General features: G+C 31.3%; 2 protein-coding genes across 12 annotated transcripts; one reads left to right on the forward strand and one right to left on the reverse strand.

The window, feature by feature from the left end:
• Positions 1-2,569: 2,569 nt before the first annotated feature.
• Positions 2,570-5,679, forward strand: LOC106765592 (vesicle-associated protein 1-2). Its single transcript, XM_014650269.2, has 8 exons — positions 2,570-2,852; positions 2,948-3,018; positions 3,243-3,324; positions 3,422-3,537; positions 3,629-3,793; positions 3,879-3,929; positions 4,493-4,570; positions 5,259-5,679. Exons 1-8 carry the CDS (start codon positions 2,801-2,803, stop codon positions 5,364-5,366), a joined length of 723 nt encoding a protein of 240 aa, XP_014505755.1. The 5' UTR covers positions 2,570-2,800; the 3' UTR covers positions 5,367-5,679.
• Positions 5,680-7,684: 2,005 nt separating this feature from the next.
• LOC106767616 (leukocyte receptor cluster member 1) lies at positions 7,685-16,073 on the reverse strand. 11 transcript variants are annotated; one of them, XR_002668581.1, is made up of 7 exons: positions 15,265-16,073; positions 13,242-13,360; positions 11,185-12,095; positions 10,730-10,877; positions 9,079-9,261; positions 8,647-8,950; positions 7,685-8,226 (listed from the first exon to the last, which is right to left on the reverse strand). XR_002668581.1 is itself a non-coding variant. In XM_022783430.1 (2 exons), the coding sequence occupies exon 1, from the start codon at positions 15,953-15,955 to the stop codon at positions 15,275-15,277; it is 681 nt and encodes a 226-aa protein (XP_022639151.1). In that variant the 5' UTR covers positions 15,956-16,073; the 3' UTR covers positions 12,201-13,360; positions 15,265-15,274. The 11 variants fall into 11 exon arrangements, 1 of the variants encoding a protein (XP_022639151.1); XR_002668579.1 differs by having other exon boundaries at positions 9,079-9,275; XR_002668580.1 differs by having other exon boundaries at positions 9,079-9,281.
• Between the last annotated feature and the right edge of the window lie 1,293 nt (positions 16,074-17,366).

Consider the following 17,366-nt stretch of genomic DNA (forward strand, 5'->3'; position numbering starts at 1 on the left):
AGTTTTATATAAATTAAAACTTAAAATCATAAGTCAAAAATGCATACTTACTTTTCTATATTATTATAATATATAGATAGAGTTTCTTAACTTATTTAATTTCTTAAAGTAAAAATATTCTTATATATTATAAATTTTAAGTTTTAAAATTGAAGATATTTAAATAATTTATAATTAGAAGACTAAGGTTCGACCCTTTCGTAAAAGTAAAATGAAATTAAAAAACTATATTAAAGAAAGTAAAATTCTAAATATCTAAATCCTTCCCATGGAATATTTCAGGTAGAAATAATAAAAAAAGAACAGGTGTTAGTTGCCTATTTTACATTTTCAGTAGTTACGTTAATAAAATCCTAATAAAGTGCACTCATTATAGTAAAATCATAATTCTAAAATTCCTAAAATTGACTTATCCCATAAAATTTAAAAGATTGAATTTTCTATAGGTGTTTTGATAATAAGTTTAACTTGTAAAATTAATTTTTACTTTTAAACTACTTTAACTATGTTTGTGATGATGAGAAATGTAAATTTAGATGTATTGAAGATTTTCCAATTAAAGTAAGATATAATGGCATTAATTGATATGTTATTATTGAAGAATATAAAGTAATAAGAAGTAGGGTTTCATATGATAAGGATTGGAAATGATGGAAGCATTTGAGAACACTGAAAAGTATAAAATGATCATATAGGTAAAAAAATGAGTATGATAAAGCGACTTTGTTTGTCTTTTTTTGACCATAACCTATTTAATATTTATCTATATATAGTTTCATTTTGAAAACTCTGCACTCTGCTGCTCATTCCTCACGTTTTTTTCAAACTACCACTTTTGGAAATTCAATTTATTACTTTCCATTTATTATTGACTGGTCAATTCAAAGTTTTGCATATGAATTGTCAAAATCATTCAAATTTACCTATATTTACCTAAAAAAATTATTAATTACTGTATACCAAACAGAACTTCTAACATTTCTAAAACATTACGTATACGCATATATATTTAATATTTAACACGTAAAAATATTAATAAAATTACAATAATTTCATTTGTCTTAAAAAATTAACACAACCATTACCAATAATCTTTATACACACACACATTAAAAACATATAATAGCATACTACATGCAAACTTGTTATGATTAAAAAATAATGACAAATATTAATTTGAAATTTCAATTTAAATATAATATCATAATTTATTTCAACTTGTATATGTATTTTGAATGTTAAGAAACCCTAAATTTTATGTTTTATTTTAGTTTTCAATGTTATAAAATTTGATATCATGTTTATAATATTCTTATGTATTATTTACTTATTCTATTAATTTTAATAATAGGGGTTCAATCACAATTGAAGTCCAATTTTAAAAACATAAGTTATTATTATTATTATTTATGATATGAATAGAATTACAAATTAGATAGAAATAGACACGTAATTGAAAAGTGGCAACTATTATTGCTTTTAATTTTTTTAAAATAAACAAGTAAACACAGTTAATTTTTCTTAACAAAAATAAATAAATAAGTGACTAGTACCCTGTTAATTAAAGTAAGTAAAAGATATAATATAACATTATTTCAAAATAAATACTTCCCATGGTTATAAAAGTTTTTAAAACTGAAAAAATACTTCTGATTTATAAAAATAAGGTTAAATGCTATCTTTATTCCTTAATATATTGTATTTTGGTCTTTTGACATTTAGTACATTAAGGTTAAACAATCGACAACTTGACATTTTATTTATTTTAATAAGTTTATTTTCGTGTTGTTTTAACTCAATCATTGAATAAGTAAACTCTAATATGGAACTAGTTAACATAATATAATTTATTTCTTATTAGCTTCCATGTTGACATTGCCAAGTTAGTAAGAAGTCTTTTTTCTACATTGAAATTTCCGGTTTATTTTTTTATTTTTTATTTTTTTTGAAAGAAAAAGAAATTCCTGGTACAAGTTAACAAAGTTGACAACAGTAGAAAACTTTCATACCTAGTTTTAGTGATACATGGTAACTTACATGTGGTTAAGCATTTTATTTCTATATTGTTTTGTGCTTATGTTCTTATTTTTATCTTTGATTTTGTTAATGATCATTGGAGTATCAGATGCATGTGATTCCATGATTGAGACTTCACCAAAACCTTAAAGAAAATGAGAAAACCAATGATTGATGCAATTGCTCATTTCATGATAGACTAATCCTAAAATTGAATTTGGAGAAAGAAGAAGAAGAAGCCAAACTACCAAGTTCTTGTTGGTAACAAAAAATAAATCAGAAACACATCAATACAACATGTGGACAAGTTGTAGAAGCCAACAAACACAAATAAACATACAAGGAAGTTGTGGAACACATCTGTCAACATTAAACCATGAAAAACACCTAAAGTAAATATATAAAAATGCATATAGAGTGGGAAATTACAAACATTAAACTTAAGGTAGAAAATAAGATAAAAGATGAAGAATGAAAGTAATATTTAGCCTAAAATAGTTGGTGGCTCTGAAATTAGATTACATGGTTTGGTAAACTTAACTATCAAGCTGCGTTTTTAATATGTTAATAAATATATTGGTATTGGTTTGGTGATGTGAGTGTGGGTACTGAATTCCAAAAACTGTGTCTGTGTATTCGCCTAAGTTTGAACGCACTTTGATACGGCCACTTTCTCCACCACAAAGAAAATAGAAAAGGGAGAACAAAAGCGTTTCCCTCTGTGTGTGTGTGTGATCGGAATTCGAATTTCTCTGCGTCTGGACTCCGTCGATCCGTCTCCAACATGAGCAGTGGGGAGCTCCTCAACATCGAACCTCTCGAACTCAAGTTCCCCTGTTAGTTTCCCTTCAACTCCTTCTCTCTGTTTTTTTTCTCCTAGGGTTTCCCTCACACTTCTCTCATTTCTTCTTTTTTTTTCTTCTTGTTTTAGTTGAACTGAAGAAGCAGATCTCGTGTTCTCTTCAATTGTCTAATAAGACCGACGCCTATGTCGCCTTCAAGGTAACGCTCAATTTCGCTTTCGTTTTCCTAATTAGTTTGGACAGTTGTTCGATCGTGAGTTTTGTTCTTGCTTCTGCTGTGAGATCTGGCAGTTTTGATTGTGGCTGGTGAAATTAACGTGGTTTTGCGTAATGTAGGATTTAAGCCGCACGTTTTTGCAGTGTTCCTTTGATGACTGCGTGAAATTTGCGTGTTTATGTTTGGATTTTGGTTTCGATTTTCAGGTGAAAACAACCAATCCGAAGAAGTATTGTGTTCGTCCGAACACTGGAATTGTCATGCCGCGATCTACTTGTGATGTTATGGGTACTGATTTTATTTTGAATGCGAATTTCTACTTTTTGTTTAGTTGTCCTCTATGGCTGAGTAATGAATTAGATTTTTATTTTTGTATAAATGGAAGTTACTATGCAAGCACAAAAAGAGACTCCGCCTGATATGCAATGCAAGGATAAGTTTCTTCTTCAGAGCGTAAAAACCGTTGATGGTGCCAGTCCGAAGGACATCACTCCGGAAATGGTATGTGCTGTGCTAGTTGTTTTTGCATTTTCATTTGACATTTTTTGTTATCTGGAATTACAAGATTTATTGTGCTGTTGGGATTGGCTAGTTCAACAAGGAGGCGGGGCATGTGGTTGAGGAGAGCAAATTGAGAGTGGTGTACGTTTCTCCTCCTCAACCACCGTCTCCAGTACCAGAAGGTTCTGAGGAAGGATCCTCACCAAGAGGTTCTGTTTCAGAGAATGGAAATGCCAACGGTTCTGACTTCACACAAGTGGGTTCTTGATTTATTCTGTTTTCTTTTTCCCTAAATTTCCTTGAATATCAATTGGAATGTCTTTTCTTATTGTGTTTTTCAGGTAGTGAGAGGGTTTACAGAGCGACCTGAGGCTCAAGACAAATTGGCAGAGGTAAATCAGAAAGGCCTTTCCTTTTTTTGTAAATATATGCAATTGAGTTATTAAGGAACAACCTTATGATCTCACTTGGAGAATATCAAGTGGATGTTAATTTCGCCAAGAGTTGTCTTCAAGTGTTTGCAATGTCTGATTTTCCATTTGGAGGTTTTAACAATAACAGTAAGTAAATAAAGGCTTTCAGAGATTTCTTGCTCTTTCACAAACTCATTACTTGGAAAGCCTTCTTTTCTTGCTCAACTCTATTCACAATTTTTATTGATATTAGACTTCCATGCAAACGATATGAAAAAATGTAGAAATACATTACTCATGTTGATGCCGAATACTCTTTTAAAGATGGTTTTGAGAAACAAAACTTTCTTCAAGTGATGTATGTGTGATGTTTTATTTAGTCAAATTTTTATATTATATATATGCATTTTGAATCCATTACAGGGTGAATCCATTGTATTCAACTCTTCTTTGTTCATATGCTGTAAATTCAGCCCAGCTTGTAACTTCTAGAGTTGGTACTGTTAGACAACTTTATTTTGATTATAGTTGCTCGTTTACAGGCTAGAGCTCTTATCTCAAGACTGACTGAAGAAAAGAATAATGCAATTGAACAAAATAGCAAGCTTCGCCAGGAACTGGTGAGAATTTACAATATTGGGTAGATAATTAGATTTACTCTTCTATGTAATCTATATTTATTTTTCTTTTGATTATGGAGGACCTTAATCTTAAATGATGAGAATGATACTGCTTCTGATTCTGGCAGTTGCCTTTCATATGTTTTTTATTGTCTTGTCTCTGAAATATCATCATATATTCTAACTATTTCAAAACCCTGCTTGAACTAAAAGGTAACTGAAAACAGATGTTCTGTGTTCCAGTGTATGTGAGTTTTGATTTTGGTGTAAGGAAAAATGATAAACGAAGATTTTCTGCATCAGCTAGTGAGTTTAGTTTTTTGAACATTTGTGATGGATATGAATGATGTTTGTGTTTCATAACTTAACCCATCAATTCCATGTATAAGATACTTTAACTTAGGATGTTTGAAAAAGCTGTTTTCTCTCTCCTCTGTAATGATCTGCTAGGAATGCAACCCTTCCTATCAATTACTTTCCTAAAATTTATGTTGGAACAACAGTCTTCCAGGATTTTAGCCAGAATTGTGACCGTGTGTTTCTGTTGTGAATAGCTGAGTATGATTTCATTAGAATTAAAGCAAGTACCTTTTTATGTGCCGTCACTGTTGTATTTGATCTTCTTTATATATCACTGTTAGCTTTGGAAGTAAGGAAAGACTTAATGCCATGATTTTACTGCTTGTAGGATCTACTGAAGCGGGAAGACAACAAAAGTCGTGGAGTATCATATGTCATTGTCGTATTAATTGGCTTACTAGGCATAATAATGGGGTACCTCTTGAAGAAGACCTAAGCATTTCTGTGCTTCAATTTGATCGTAGTTTCTTTGTTCCTGACTTTCAAGCATTTATGAGAATAGTTAAAATAGAGTAATTCTGCAGATGTTGATTTTTCTTTTTCTTTTTCCTGTTTCTTTTCTTCTTTTTTTTTTTCTTTTTTTTTGGGGTGGATAGCATTTTGGGAGTAGAAAACATTAGGGAAGTTGTGGGTCTGTGGTTAGTCTGATTGTGAACTGACTCATACTTTCGTAACATGCATTCTTTTTGTAACTTACCTTTTGTGGTTCATCTAGTGACTAAATGATAATGTCAAGTTGTCAACGATAACCACGAATAGCATGAATCTTCCAGGATTCCATCATGGTTTCATGTCATTAGAATTTAAATGGAACAGTAATGTTCTTAAAAACCATCTTCATCCTTAAGAGCACGTGTGAGCATGTAACTATGTTAGTCAACAGCTGAATGAGCTGAAAAAACTAAATTTGGTTTTGAAGTGGGTTGAAATTGAGTTTTTACAGACTGAACTTTTTAGTTTGAGTAACCATAATACTTTTATGTTTCACAATCAATTAAGTGTCTTTTTGAGCATGTGTTTTAGGATCATAATCGATTATACTATGTTACAATTGAGTACGTTCTTTGCTACACAAAAATGGATCATAATAGCACTGAAATCTCGTCTAGAGAAACTAATGTGCAAACAAAAATGCGCAACATGAAATTTAACCAACTAAACAATTATCACACTACCAACCTCCATGCAACGACCAAATTCAGCATGGAGTACTATAAGAAGACAACCACTTAGGTGTATTTTAGAGTTTATTGGTGTGGTGTTCACACCTATGACTTCATACATCTGGTAGTCTCTAACAACAACAATGATCACAATGTAGAGAACTGTAATTAAGCTTTAACAATGTTACCCCAACATAAAAATTCAAGAAAGGAAACCAGACAAACTAAGTAGGCTTTAACAATGTCACCCCGAAAACATCCCAATGAAAAAACCAAAAATATAAAGTTTTACATTATCACGTTTTTGTAATGTGTCCAACGACTCTTAATTTGTGTGTTCAAGTCTTTGTAGTGCCTTAATGGCTTCTGGCATAATAGCTTAGCCTCATAACCATTGTGCAATGTACAACGGAATCGTACATGGTCAAAAAGTCCGGTATGCAATGATGTTGTCTGTTCAGTTTCAAGATGCAACACCATTCGCGAGGCAATCTGTTCTCAATGAAAGGGCAAAGTGATCATTCATGTAACGCCACGTGTGTTTCTTAGTTTTTCTCAGCAATTTGAGTGGACCAAATTTGGTGATCTCCCAATCCCTCCACTTATCTCTTCACTCTTTTTTTCATACATAACTCGTAACAAATAACAATACTTGTGTTCTCTTCCTCGTAAATAATATAAGAACCAAAATAAACGAGTAATGGTATAATGAAACATTTTTATATTTATATAAATTTTTGTATTCTTTTAAAAATATATAAAAAATAAAAAAGAATAATAATTTAGATATGTCAAAATATTATTTTTCAAAACAAACCATTCATTATTATAACGAACATCTTTTATGCTATTTCATTTGTGTCATCAAATTTAAATGTATATACCATCACTTTTTTTTTTTTTTTTTTTTTTTTTTTTTTTTTTTTTTGTAGTGAAGAGTATTTCGGTGATTTACATGAAAAAGAAAATGGCCATTTTATCTATATATTAAATCACGGCACCTAAACACTCGAAAATCTTGTTCTTTCTTTAGATCACTTGTCAACATGTAACTAGGTTAGTCAACCGATGAATGAACTCAAAAACTAAAGTCATTTTAAAGTGACTTACCACATTTGTGAGGTTTCTCACTGACAAATAATAAGAAATTTGATATTAAATCGTGAACACAACTACTTAAAAGATTAACACTTTCAACACAAATTTTAAATTAATGAGTTTACAATTCTTCTATACATATTATTATCCAATGTAAAATAGCTTACCATAAATTTCCAAAATTATTTGTATTTGATTATATGACATTTCTTTCATTCCAATCAAAAAGTTTAAGATAATGTGTTTATAAGTTCTTCTACTAGTATATTATTCATTTTTATTCAAGACTCTTCATAAATTTCTAACATTATATATATATATATATATATATATATATATTTAATCATATCGAATTTGAGTTATATGTGCAATAAAACTAGTTGCAAATTTGATCTGTTTTACTGAATCTAATTTGATATCAAGTAATGAATTTGGAAAGTTCATATGATTGTATCATGAACTCAATTTTATAATGGTTACTGTCTCCGTTCTCTTACTTTTTACTTTCCAATCTCAGAAAAGTCAGCTAATATTAGTCCTCTTATTTTTTTTTTTTTTAACACATCTAAGAAATTTTCCATAGGAAAAGCAGCAAGATCAGTGCTTATTAGACACTGCCAATTGTAAGAGACTACAAAATCCTTGTTGAAGTTATTTTAAATTTTCTATCGGTTGTGTTTATGAGAGCACATTATCATGTAAGAGAAAATAAGTTGAAGCATTTTCTTTCTACACAGTGAATAAAATAAACGAATTAATTCATACCAACATGAAGTAGCATAGATTTGAATTCTTTGGCAGCATCTTCTGATTCATTATGAGTGAGCCTTATGATTTAATCATTTGTAGCTATGATTTTGTTAGATTAATGTTAGTGAGAGTGAGCTAAACAAGTAGACAGAGACTTGGGTTCATCATTCGCACTCTCAAGGCTTCTGCTTCTAATGCTTTCGTTCTGCAAATTGCAATTTGCTATGAAATCTCCCTTTATGGTTACTTCTCCCTTCTGCAGATCCACAGTGTACTCTGTCAACCCTGCATGTAAATCGTAGTAGTTTTTGCAACATCACATTTCCCTCACAAAATATAAATAAAGGACCAACCTCTGTTTTTGTTATGCTCTTTTGTGCTAAAATAACACTCTAAATCTAATATATAAAATACATATGTTAAACTATTGTTTTAATATTGAATGCTTCTAAGTTTTTTTTAGATACTAAACATATTTATTTTTTATTTAATATTTTTTTCATAAGGTATGCAGAAGATTTTGTAGGAAAAATGATAAAGCTTTTTTTTTTCTTAATTAAATGGTTTGACCATAGTTATATCTCTATTAAAAATATGGTTTGGGTAGCTTCTTTGAATAGGTTTGGCAGAAGAAAAAAGAAGTTAGGTTTTAAGCCAATTATGATGACAATTTTAAATTTCTCCAAAACAGAGTCTGAAACCTACCAGTCATTCTTGATACAACTCTGAAAACTCTCCCCCTGCACCCATTGCACCCCATATTTGCTGCTATCACTACAACCTGAAACTGTTCATCAACCATTACAAAATACAGCTTTGAACTTGGCATCTCTACAATCATCTATTTTATGATATTACAGTAGCTTAATCGGAAGACTTCAAACCATTTTCTTTGACTAACAAGCATTCAGAATAAACAACTTTGTTAATCACCATGACGTTGGTGTGAAGTATGTGATCAAGTCCATGATTTCTCTCTTCTCATCATCGTTTTTTTCTATCTACAAGGCTTTGATTAAAAGATTAGACTCTAGTGTTGTTGGGATCAATAGGATAATAATATAGACAGATATTAAGATTTAGATTGAAAATTTGAAACTATGGAGGAGTAATTGTAGAGAATAATAGAAAACCTACCGGAGGGAGGGTCAAGTTCTCCATGTGTAAAAGGGAGCGATTATCATTTGTAGTAGCCTTCATGCAAACCTCTGACTCTGTGTTGTTAATGGCCATTTGGTTATCAAAATCTCTTCTTTTTATGAAGTCAACATCTTCGTTTTCCTTTCTTCACGAGCTTCTGGTTTTAAAGTTGTCCCCGCACTAAGATTTTGAAACTAAACCTTGTATTAATTTAAGTCATGTTTGGATAAATAACTATAGTTTGAATAATTCAATGTTTCTATGCAGAAAGCAAACCCTTCAACAAGCATTTGATTTGACACTAGAGATTGGCTGTCACCTTCCAACCACCAAATTTAACTGGCTCACCTTTTCGCTTCATGCTACTCTCAGTTTTCTTTTAGCAGATAAAAGTGTTTATCATTTTAAGTGGACATAAATTAATAGTGGAAACTAATCATTAATTATGGTTATTTTTTTAATTAGTGTTATATACAAAAAAATTTGCACACCCATATGTTAATGGATAAAATCTGTAATGAATAGTTAATATCCACCAATATTTACTGTTTAATTAAATTTAGTTTAAAATAAAATTAATTTATATTTTTTCAAATTAAATTTAATTAAAATTAAAATTTAGTTTATATTTTATTTCATTTATATTAAATTTTATATATTTTTTATAGTTTTATTTAAATTTTATTTTAAAAATATATAAAATATATAATTTTTAATATTTGAAACGAATTTTAAAATATCCACATATTTTTTGAAACGGATTTTCATACCGATAGTGAGTTAGTTAAATTGCAGGTGAAATTTTCATTTTCGGATTAAGGATAGACACCTTATCCGATCCGTTACCATTGTAAAGCTTTAATTATAGAAACTTTATTATATTTTGGAATCCTTTATGAGCTTCTAAGTCAATTATAGAAAGTCTATCCTTTGACATAAAAGAAAAAAAAAACAAGAAGAAAAAGGGTTATGACAGCTTGCCAAACAATATAATCCTTTTTTATTATGGATGTGAGCATCATAGGCTAATCTACGTACTCAGGTGATCTACTGAACAAATCATATGTCTAACTTAGAAAGGAAAACCAAAATATTGAAATATTCATACTACCAGTTTAAGAAGAGCAAATAGTACTCTAAATATACGGTATTGTTTCCTGCACCCCAACAATTTCTTCCTTCACTCCATTATTGATGTGAAGTTACAATAGTTAACCCGAGAACTCAGCATTGGATTCAGCAGGAATGTGCTTAAAAGAAACTTCAAATAATAAATAAACTATTTCATTAAGTTTTTGATAGTTTTCTATATGATTAAGTGTTCAAGATCAATAAGCACCACTAACAGAGGAAACGGTCTTGTTGCCAGAATCCAAACCTTATAGATATTTGCATAACTCTCATTATGTGGTGGCCGAGTAAGTGCTTTTGCGCCATATAATAAATATTTTTGTGACATAGCTAATAATAGCAATAAAGCTTTTGTATGACATGCTGTAACTCCTTGATTTCTATGATGCATTCTACAGCTAAGCTCAATAGATGTGCATTTATTTCAATTAATCTTTTCTACTATAGAAATAAAACTCCAATTCAATGTTTTTTGCATTATTGATTCTTGTTTAACTATATAGTATAATTGTTTTACCTGTTGTTCTCTTCTGCTTGGTTTGATGGGGGTATGATTTTCAGTGCCAAAGCCTCGTTGTTGTAGAATTCTGAAGGGTGCTGCCAAGGTGCATTGCAGGAAAATTCTGTATCTGATTAGCATTTATAGCTTACAAAACAACCCTGGTCTGCAGTTCCATACAAGTATCATAAAGTGGAACCCAAGCATGAAGAAAAGCAACAAGTTAACAACCCGAGATTAAAAGAAAACAAGAATACAAGGTCCAAATAACTAAATACAAAATAATCCTAATTCAGTGTCACAAAAAGAAAATTATTCTACATTTTCAGTCATCATCTAGTGTAACACAAGATGCTAGATAAGTAAAATCTTGTGAGGGAATGGTGTCTACAAAATTAAGAAAACAATGTTACTTATCACTTATATTATAGTAAGCATGGAACAATAATATAGTATAAAACAAATATTGTTACCTTTTTCAAATCTCTCGAGCTCCTTAATATCTTCTTTTTCATTTGAGGAAAATAGTGAGGGTGTGTCCCTTTAAGCCAATCTTGCGTGCAAACAAGTGTTTCTACCATATGTGGTGCAAGAGTACTGCAATGTGGTTCAAAAGATATTCTTCCAGGGCTGAAGGAAGATTTAGATGTCACTGTAGAGTCATCTCTTGCCATGTTTGCAAGAACTAGAAATCTACTCGAACTTAGTTCCCACCAATTCAAAATATCCAAATTTCCTTGAATCTCTTCTAAGGCTTCATCCAAGTATTTACTTAATTCAGATTTATTAGACCTAGTTGATTGAAAAATTTGGTTACAGAAATGAGGATCATCACTACCTCCTTTTTGAGATGAAGTCCAAGTCTAAGTGGCGAGGCGAACTCTATGAGAGTGACAATAAAGAAGTTCCTCAACTGCCTTTTTCACAATTCTAAAGTTTAAAAACATCACGTGCCGAGGTAGTATGTGAGATGACAATAAGAAAGGGTGCTACAATGCTAAAAGATGCCACAAAAGGTTCAAGATCGACAATTCAAAAGGAAAGTTCCATTGCCACAAACATTTTGATCAGTTCGTTTTGACATAAGTAGTCAATTTTGGGCAAAGAAATTATTAGAGGTAGATGAATCTGACTTTTGATTCGGGTTCACGTCATTGTCTGGATACCCTTGCATCTGCACAAATGAGTCACCACAGCAATTGTTCCACTCACAAATTTAATCCAACTGCCACGACGACTACATTTAACTTGCTTCTTAATGTTAGACTCTGACAATTCATTGAAGTGATCTCATACATCGAGATCAAATGTTACGCTCTTCAAAGCGAGGTGGTAGCATCTGTTTTGTTATTTCAGAGGCCAAAGTGTCATCTTGTCCATCCATCTAATCTCATGTATTTGAAAAACAAAAATATTTTAATATATATTATACAAGTTATTAATCCATATACTAACATTGATCCTAATGTTTATAAAATCTATGAAGTTGAGAGACAACTAAGCCCTTTTCAAATTAACCGTACCAAAATATAGAGAGGAAAAGGGTAAAAACTAGATAAAAAGAGTATGACAGGTTTTTGCATCTTTCCGAAGAGAAGAGGTTGGATAGATCAGGTGATTAAAATCTTCAATATGTAAACATCATCCCAGAAGCTTCCTATGCCTTCTATTTTCTTCTTCATTAAGTCAAAGGTTAATAAAATGAGGTAACAAAGTTAGTTCCGTTATTAAATATCTAGACACTTTTAAAATAGGCGCGTCAAAATAGTAGACATTGCTCAAAAGAACTTGTTCGAAATTTTATGGATTAAATGCATATCCTTAAAACAATTACATTTACGGTCACTTCTTAGCATACACTAATATACTTCAGCTTCCTTCATTTCTCAACAACTCCCTTTAATTCCTTCATAGAAACTCTCGGAATAATGCAACAGTCTTCTTGTTTTTGCATCCCCTTAACAAAATAGTATTGCAAACGAAAATGTTGCTGCTTAAATCGCTCACACTTCATTAGTAAATGCTAATATTCCCTCAAAACTTTAAAGGCCACTCTATTCTCATTAACTGATAAATCATATGAAACCCTTTGCTCTCAGTGATAAGGTCCCCGTTACCTTTTATATCCTAACCTTCCTCCTTGAATATTTAGTTTCACTTGTTAAATTTACTCTGTTACTCTGGATCTTTATAAATTATCCACTACCGCAGTAAAATGTTTTTCTTAGACACTCAATAATGCAAAAAGGATATTAGTATTAATTTCCTTCCACACAATGTTTACAGATTAAAAAAACTCCAAAATTTAAGTAGCAGCAACAGTAATAACTTCGCTACAGTAGAAACTGTAATAAAACTTCATAGCTTAATTACAGTAGCAGTATTACTAATAAAAGTAGTTTGTTCTAGTAACTTAAATATTTCTAGCACCGATAGTCACTAGGAAAACATTGGCTTCTTGTCAAGCTTGAAGTAAATCATAGATTCGATATACAACATTTTTTGTTCACAGAGAAAGTCATGGACAAACCTGAAGTATTTCACCTAAAGCATCTAAAGGCATCATTCTTAGTCTAAAACTTCCTTTTCCAAGACCAAGCAATTGAGATAACATTGTCCAGTGCTGAAACAAGATAAAGCCGCAATTACCTGTTGAAACAATATAAAATAGCTGAGCAAATGTCTGTCATCATATTCAAATTGAAGGCAGAAAAAGTAGAGAAAAAAGGTAGTTTCCATGGCATGCATTATGGGATGTAGAGGAAAAGAAAAGGTTTAACGGTGATTTGGGATTTATGGACTAAGGAGCATAGAAGACAAATTAGAAGCTGGCCTTCCTTCCCTCGTCTCTTCGTACAGTGGTGTGCGCATTCGTGATATGGCAGTCTGGCAGGAAGCGATACAAGTATATTGGATTGGAATAAAGTGCACTGGATTTGTTTTAAATAGACAGTCCGGTCTGCACTGAATCTATCTTTAAAACTAAACTCTTTTTTTTTCATGACCCGTAAGGTTCTAAACCAGGATAGGCTGTGAAAGCTGTCAGATGGTTGCCAGAAAATTCACCGGAAAGACATGGATAATCTGAAAACAACACTGATAGCTTCCTGGATTTTTTTTTTTTCTGGCAGAAGTGGACTACAGCTACAGTAACATAATGCACCACCAGATAACACGGTGGACAATGGAAACCAGAGATGTGACAGCAGAGGTTAAATAAAATATAAAACGGCAGAAAACTTAGGGAAGTAAGGTTAACAAGCTCAAAAGCCTAAACTCATGGAGCTTTTGTAGACTCAACCCATAGATTCCACTTCTAAACTTAAGAGTTTACTCAATATAAAGAAAATCTATCGATAACTTATAGCATATGTACAACATGATACTCTTAAGAAAACAATAATTCAATATTTTCACTTCATAATAAAGAAAAGTAACAAATCACATTAATAAAGTATGACCGCTCATCAGTGCTAAATAAGATTAAATGACTAAATTATGTATAAATAAAATAATAAAGGCATAAGCTCTTAATGTGAACAATTAAAAATTGAGTTAATTTCTTCAAATTATCTGAGTCATAATAAAACTTTGTCATTGTGTGAGATAAGAATCGAATAAACATTAATTTCAAACTTGTTAACTAACTTATTGACTTCAGAGTTTGAGTTTACTAAGAGATTTATGAGTTTCCTCGACTCGAAAAAAAGTTTGACGGTGAATTAACTTGTTTTTATCTATCTAGAGATTTCCACAACTTTGGGAGAAAGTGGTCAGAATTTTTGTTTAAGAAGAATGCAAGAAAGCAGAGTGAGGATGCCATTGGAAGTGATAGGTTTCTGGAAACCTATCTAAACTCTACACGCACACACCCAAACAAGAACACAGATGGTAAAAAAAATGAATCTGTATTGATATTTCTTCCACTGTACATCCCCAACACCACCAAGGGAGCCCAATTCCCCCTCCACAGGATAAAAGAGTCCTGTCTTTACAAAGAATCCAAAAACTGACTCTGTACAACAATACAACAGCTCTTTATATGAGCTCTTTTCCCGCCCTCCCCTAACCGTTATTACAGTTAGGTTTCGTTAATTCTTCTCTCCCCCTCTCATAACTCTTCTCTTTCTCTCATAAACCCTCCATATCCTATCAGGAAGCAAGTAGACATGCTCCATCAAATTCTTTTTCATGAACTTAAAGAAAGCAGCAAAACTCATTATGAAACTAAAAGATGCAAAAGCATCAAACTTGCAGATTGAGAAACAAACCAGAATCTGTAAGAGTGTCTTCTCACATTATGAAGAATTATATTCCCCATCTCCATAAATACAATTGAAATGAAAATTATAGACACATATACAGACTGCCAGCAAATAGTCATTTTCCATTAATTTTTTTCTAAACAAAAGAAGCATAGATATTTATAAGCTCATGAAAAAAACCAAACCACTTTGATTAACTATACTTTAAACTACAATAAACTTCAGATATCGTAATATCCAATGATAATGGGGGGAACTCTTCGAGGAAAACACGACAAGAAAACCCACGATGTTATGTTCATCTAGAGACCCTCCTCCTACTGCCAGAAACATCTCTGTGACTCTGCATCTTCTCGTGTCTCAAAGCCCTCTCCCGGTCCTTCTCTCTTCTCTCCCTTTTCATTCTCTCTTCCCTCAACTCCTCCATCGTCTTCCTCTTCTTCTCACCCTTATTCTCCCTCCTATCGCCGTCACCGCTTTCATCCTTCACTACGTCATCATTAGGTTTCCGAAGATACCACGGTAACTGAACCCCCTTCCCGGCAAGCCCGTAACCAAGCCTATACTTCTCATCCTCCGGACCCACAACAACGGCGGGTTTGGGTCCTCCCTCCTCCTTTTTCTTCTTCTTTGCCGGTGGATCCTCTTTCCGAGGCTCCTGAATTGGGTCGAAAATCTTGATTCCTTCAAAAAGGTTGATGTGGCCAGCGTCGGAAGAAGGCTCGGGCTCAAGTTCGGGTTTGGGTTTGGGTTCGGGTTCGGATTCTGGTCCAGGAGGGAGAAGCTTCGGTGCCAAACCTCGAGCGGTGCGGAGACGCTCGAGACGGAACTCGGCGTCGCGCTTCCGAGCCTGCTCGCGCTTGAGCTGTTCCTCTTTGGCGGCTTGCTCCTCGTCGCGACGAACCTTCTCTCTGTTCTCGTAATTGTAAACGTTCCAGCGTTTCTGAGGGAGAATATTCAGACCTCCGTGACCTCCCATTTTCGATTACTCAGAGAAGGAGAAAGGAATTTGAGTTTTTCTGTATGTGAAAGAAAATTGGGATTTTCTGTTCACTGTAGACCCTAAGCCTGGACGGGGAATTTTAGACTGTTGTTTATTTACCAATTTTCATGTTTTATAAATTACAATGTTAAACATGCCAGTTTTGATTTTGTTTCCATACTTATTTTTTTATTTTATTTCTATAAATTTAAAATTGCTATTTTTAATCCTTATCAAATATATAAATTTTAGTTTTAATTATTGGAAAAAGTAACCTTTCCAAATTATTAATATAGATATTTAATATATTAAATAATTATTTTAAGTATAATTTTGAATTATTATAAACTTTTAATTATTTTTATTATATTTAATTTTATAAATACATATTAGGTTTCTTTCATATTTGTTTTAGTTATTTTATTTTTAATTTCTTTAATTTTTCATTAATATAAATCACTACAAATTTTTCTTACTTTATTATTTTTGTCATATATTCAATTAATTAAATTAATTTTAAATATTACATTAATTAAATAAAAACAATAAAAATATTATTAAACATAATAAAATAAAAATTAAAAAAATACAATTAAAATTGTGGTCCTTGTGATAATTTTGCTTAAAAAAATTGAAGTCTTTATGATAATTTAAATTTTAAAAAAAAACTAAAATCTATCTTGATTATATTTTGATAAAATTGGAAATACATGTAACGTGAAATTGTGCTAGATGATATTACTTAATCTTATAAATTAGTACAAACCTCGCTTTATGATAATATTTTAAAAATTGAATTTCATTATATAAACATAAAAATAAATTGACTCCATTTGATAAATAACTCGTATCAGATGTGTGATAATATAAAAGTAACATTAAAAATTGACTCATAAGTATGTTCACATACTCGTCAAAAATTACATCAATTTTTTTACCGTAAGGATGTGATTGTGTCCGTGTGAAAGACACTCAAAAATGATCTTCTAATTAATAACTTGAATTTTCATCAATAATTTAAAATAGAAAATAAACACGTATTAATATTAAATGTTGTATAAAGTCAGATAATGAACCATAAATGTGAATATATCCCTCTAGAACATTTAGAAGAATAAAATCCTTGTGTTGAAATTAGACTCTAAGAATATGAAAACTAAATACTGTTATATTATATAGCACCAAATAAAAGTCTACTTAAAAAGGATTATTCGACACCGAAAATTTATTATCAAAACAAGTATTAATGATGAAATCATATTTTTTTTTTCTGCTAATAACATAAACTCTTTTAACCTTTCTTAATAAAGATAAATGTCAACATAAAACAATTATAATTGAGTTATTAAGTTATTATTTCTTAAACTGATATGGAGTATGTATCATTAAATGATAATTGAGTTGTTAT

The sequence above is a fragment of the Vigna radiata genome, chromosome 7, assembly GCF_000741045.1.
Source record: "Vigna radiata var. radiata cultivar VC1973A chromosome 7, Vradiata_ver6, whole genome shotgun sequence".
NCBI classification, from domain to species: domain Eukaryota; kingdom Viridiplantae; phylum Streptophyta; class Magnoliopsida; order Fabales; family Fabaceae; genus Vigna; species Vigna radiata.